A 3,919-nucleotide genomic window follows, 5' to 3' on the forward strand; every position below is an offset into this window, starting at 1 on the left:
GTAGAAGGTTTAGTGGAAACGGAATTAGTTTCCATTTAATAAGATTGGGTAGTGGTAGTAGGATATTAAAGGCCTGCGCGGACGTGTACTTCTTAAATTTCACTGGGCTTGGCAGGTAAATATAACTGCATAATGCCTAAATACGGTTTAGTGGATGGGCGAAAAATGCCAATTTTGTAGGGTTCCTTACTAAAAAGGTTATAACTAAAGCATTTGGCGAGTATACCCTAAAGTATTCTACAAGCATATCTACAAAATATCTATACTAGAATTAATTAATTCAAATCAATCCGCCGAAACACTAGACTTGATTGATTTGATATCTATAGAGGGCTGATTTAGTATAGAATTGAATTGCTTTGTAATTCAATTCAAATCGGATTTGATGGGTTGATTTACTGACATGCCTGGTCGAGGGTGTCGATTGAGGAGGCGGAGCTATAGCAAAAAGTCGCGATAGAGGCTGCAGTAGAGGTGCTCACTTAAATCGCTCATTAAAGATTAATCGCGTATTGTGCGACGTCAGATTCTAGGCTTTAATTTAGAGGCTTACCGAACGATTGGCTTAATTACAGCTTCAACTGAGCCTTGGTAGTAGCCGCCACTAATTACAAAATGGTTAACACTAAAAGACGCACTGATACAAGAGATTCTGATCTGGCGTCAGTTCGCAACCGAACGACCCCTTAGTTAATTAAAAGCTTTAATATTGCTGCTGTCTATTTAATTATTAAATTGCCAATAAAATACCGTCCTTATGCGGCCTAAAAAACGTCATACGTCTTCGGCTCTAAAGCCTCTAAGGCAGTAATTCGGGGGAGGACTCTAATAGAGAATTTTCCTATATAATCAGCAGTTGGTTGATGGAGGAAGGGCAGAAACTTATGGTTATAACGTCATATATCGTGAACTTTTTGCCTAACTTCCTAAATATATATATATAGGTGTTTTTAGTAGTGGCCTTCTGCAGTATTTCATCGGCATCGCAATATTAACGCGTTTTGATGAGGCTTGCTAATAAAATCACGCCAACTAGGGTGCCTATAGATGCCAACCTAGACAGGAGCGTCCAAAGCGCCCAATACGAAAGGTCCGATAGTACTCTAGGAGCTTGGAGAGAAAAATGATAAAAGGAACAAATGTCATTTTCATCCAATTCAATGGGCTCCATCAAGGCATAGGCATTCCCTTGGTTGATGATGCATTCTGTCACCTATTCTCTACTTCTTTCTTGGACGTTGGGAGTAGCATCCCAATCTATTAATATAACGTCATTCGACTACATCATTGCTGGCGGTGGTACAGCAGGCCTGGCGGTTGCGAATCGTCTAACTGAAGTATCTAATGTGTCCGTTCTCGTTATCGAGGCAGGCACGAACAATGTGACTAGCTGGGACTATCCAGGTGTACCGCAGAAATATGCTGGAGACCGAAAGGAAACATACCCATCCGGTAAGGCTCTTGGAGGCTCAAGTCGTATAAACGGTACGTCAGCGGTTAAGTTGCCCAGATCATCACGGTATGGCTAATTATGGCGATACAGGGATGGTTTATCTGCGCGCAGAGGACATTCAGATCGATCTGTGGGAGAAGGCCGGCTCCCTAGGATGGAACTGGGATTCCCTATGGCAATACTACAGAAAGAGCGAGGAGCTTGAAGAGCCCAGTCAACAAGCATTGGACAATGGTATTACCTACAACCCCGCCTTCCATGGTCACGGACCCGTCCACGTTTCGTTTTCGCGCAATCAAAGCGGCGGCAACTACCTCCGGCTGCTTAATGAGTCGTACCAATCCCTCGGCATCCCGTATCTCCTGGATCCTAATGGTGGCAATATGCGCGGTCTTTCCACATTCCCAAAAACATGGCGTAATACAGGAAATAACGTTGAAGTCCGCGAAAGTTCATTTACGGCATACCTCCAGCCAATCGAGAACCGGAGCAACTTGTACGTGTTAACGAATACAACAGTATTGCGAATTCTATGGGCATTACATAGTACTCTGGACCACGAGGTCGCTATTGGCGTCGAAGTTCTAGCAGCTGATGGCAGCGTTGAAACGTTCAACGCCACTAGAGAGGTAATCCTCTCCGCGGGGGCTTACAAAAGTTGTGTTATTCTTGAGTACTCTGGTGTTGGAAATCCGCAGTATGTCTAAATCGTGGAAATTACTCGTGTGGGTAGGTGCGAATAATTGCAACTTATAGGGTTTTATCTAAGTACGACATCCCAACTAGAATATCCCTTCCAGGCGTCGGCGAGAACTTCCAAGATCAAACTAACGACCGAATACATTTTAACTGGAGTGGCACCCCTCCTTCCGGCGCATTCAGCACAGTTGCCTATCTCAATGTCCAGGACCTCTTCGGGAACGAGACTGAGTCTTTTGCGTCCTCCATCCGCGAAGAATTGCCTAAATACGCATCAATGATCGCATCGCAAAACAACAACGCAGTCAGCGCCTCCGAAGTTCTAGGACTCCTTCAACTACAGTACTCTTTAATCTTCGAGCAAAAAATGCCCATGATGGAGTTGCTCAAGCAAATGAGCCTCGGAAGCCCCCTCATCTGTGAGTTCTGGAACGCGTTCCCCCTTTCTCGGGGCAATGTGCACATCAGCTCCTCGGATCCACTCTCTGCACCCGCCATTAACCCTAACTTCTTCATGACCTCGTACGACCTTCAAGTTCAAATCGCCGCCGCTCGCTTCATCCGTCGGCTATACGCCGCCCCGCCTGTATCCGGCCTTGTTGCCAACGAAACTTCTCCGGGCCTAAACACCGTGTCCGTAAGTGGTGACAATTCAGCTTGGGAGAAGTGGATCAACACCGATTTTAGGAGTGCATGGCATCCGGTCGGAACGACGAGCTTGTTGCCAAGACAATTAGGCGGAGTGGTTGATGAGAGGTTGAAGGTGTACGGCACGGCAAATGTGAGGGTAGTGGATGCGGGGATTGTACCATTCCAGATCAACGGACATACATCCAGCGTGGTGTATGCGGTGGCGGAGAAGGGGAGTGATTTTATTAAGCAGGATGCAGGTTTAGCGAATGCGTAAGTGGTGCAGTGTGGTCAACAGTCAGCCTACAGCGAGCTTTGAGGCCTTATAGCTGACTGACTGCGGTTAATCGTATCGCTCGTTGTCCGCTATATCAAATTATGGTACGCTGATTGTAACGCTGTCAGCTCGCTTCCCCAATTAGGCAATTTATATAGATTTGATGGTGTTTTATTCCAGATTTTTGGCGGCACCTCTATATATACAAATATTAACGTTGCCCGATTAAAATTTCACCTTAATTCACCTATTATAGTGTTTGAATGTAGCTAAAATCGTCCTACGCGCCTAAAAAGGTAGGTAGGAAGGTCGTTAGTAAGACTATTAATAAGAAAGGTAGGAAGGCAGTAGTAAGGACTTGAGAGGCTTTATTTTAGTATTAGATTTTAATTAAATACAAAGCTTTATCAGATAGGTGGTCTATATATTAAGAGTATTTATATATTAAATTAAATAGATATTGCAATTAATATATTGATTGAATCGATTGCTCCTTAGGAGTAGAGGAAATAAGTGACTATATAGATATCTACATGGAAGCAGCAGCGGTGTAAGTTATAGCTCCAGAAGGTAGATGTAAGACTAGCGAAAGAAACAAGATATTAGTAAAGGCAATAAGATATTAGTAGAGGCAGCGATAAAGGAATACGAAAGAATAGGCTGTAATTTATAAGATTGTCAAGTGCAAGAGATTATAAAATTATGTAATTGTCTATCTGACGAGCATTAGTAAATATTGTTTACTAAGTTAGTATTCCTTCCCCCGCGTTCGGCTTATAGCTATCACGGCACTGGCGGAAAACGGCAGAACTTGGTTAGCAGAACTTGGCAAAACTTCGCGGTCACGTGACTAAAGGACC

General features: G+C 43.9%; 1 protein-coding gene across 1 annotated transcript; it reads left to right on the forward strand.

Moving 5' to 3' along the window:
• Positions 1 to 1,199: 1,199 nt before the first annotated feature.
• On the forward strand, positions 1,200 to 3,283 carry K441DRAFT_636088 (GMC oxidoreductase; the record flags this gene model as incomplete). Its single annotated transcript, XM_067646459.1, has 3 exons — positions 1,200 to 1,485; positions 1,544 to 2,150; positions 2,210 to 3,283. 3 exons carry the CDS (start codon positions 1,200 to 1,202, stop codon positions 3,057 to 3,059), a joined length of 1,743 nt encoding a protein of 580 aa, XP_067504255.1. The 3' UTR covers positions 3,060 to 3,283.
• Positions 3,284 to 3,919: the final 636 nt, after the last annotated feature.

The sequence above is a fragment of the Cenococcum geophilum genome, assembly GCF_001692895.1.
Source record: "Cenococcum geophilum 1.58 unplaced genomic scaffold K441scaffold_20, whole genome shotgun sequence".
NCBI lineage: Eukaryota > Fungi > Ascomycota > Dothideomycetes > Gloniales > Gloniaceae > Cenococcum > Cenococcum geophilum.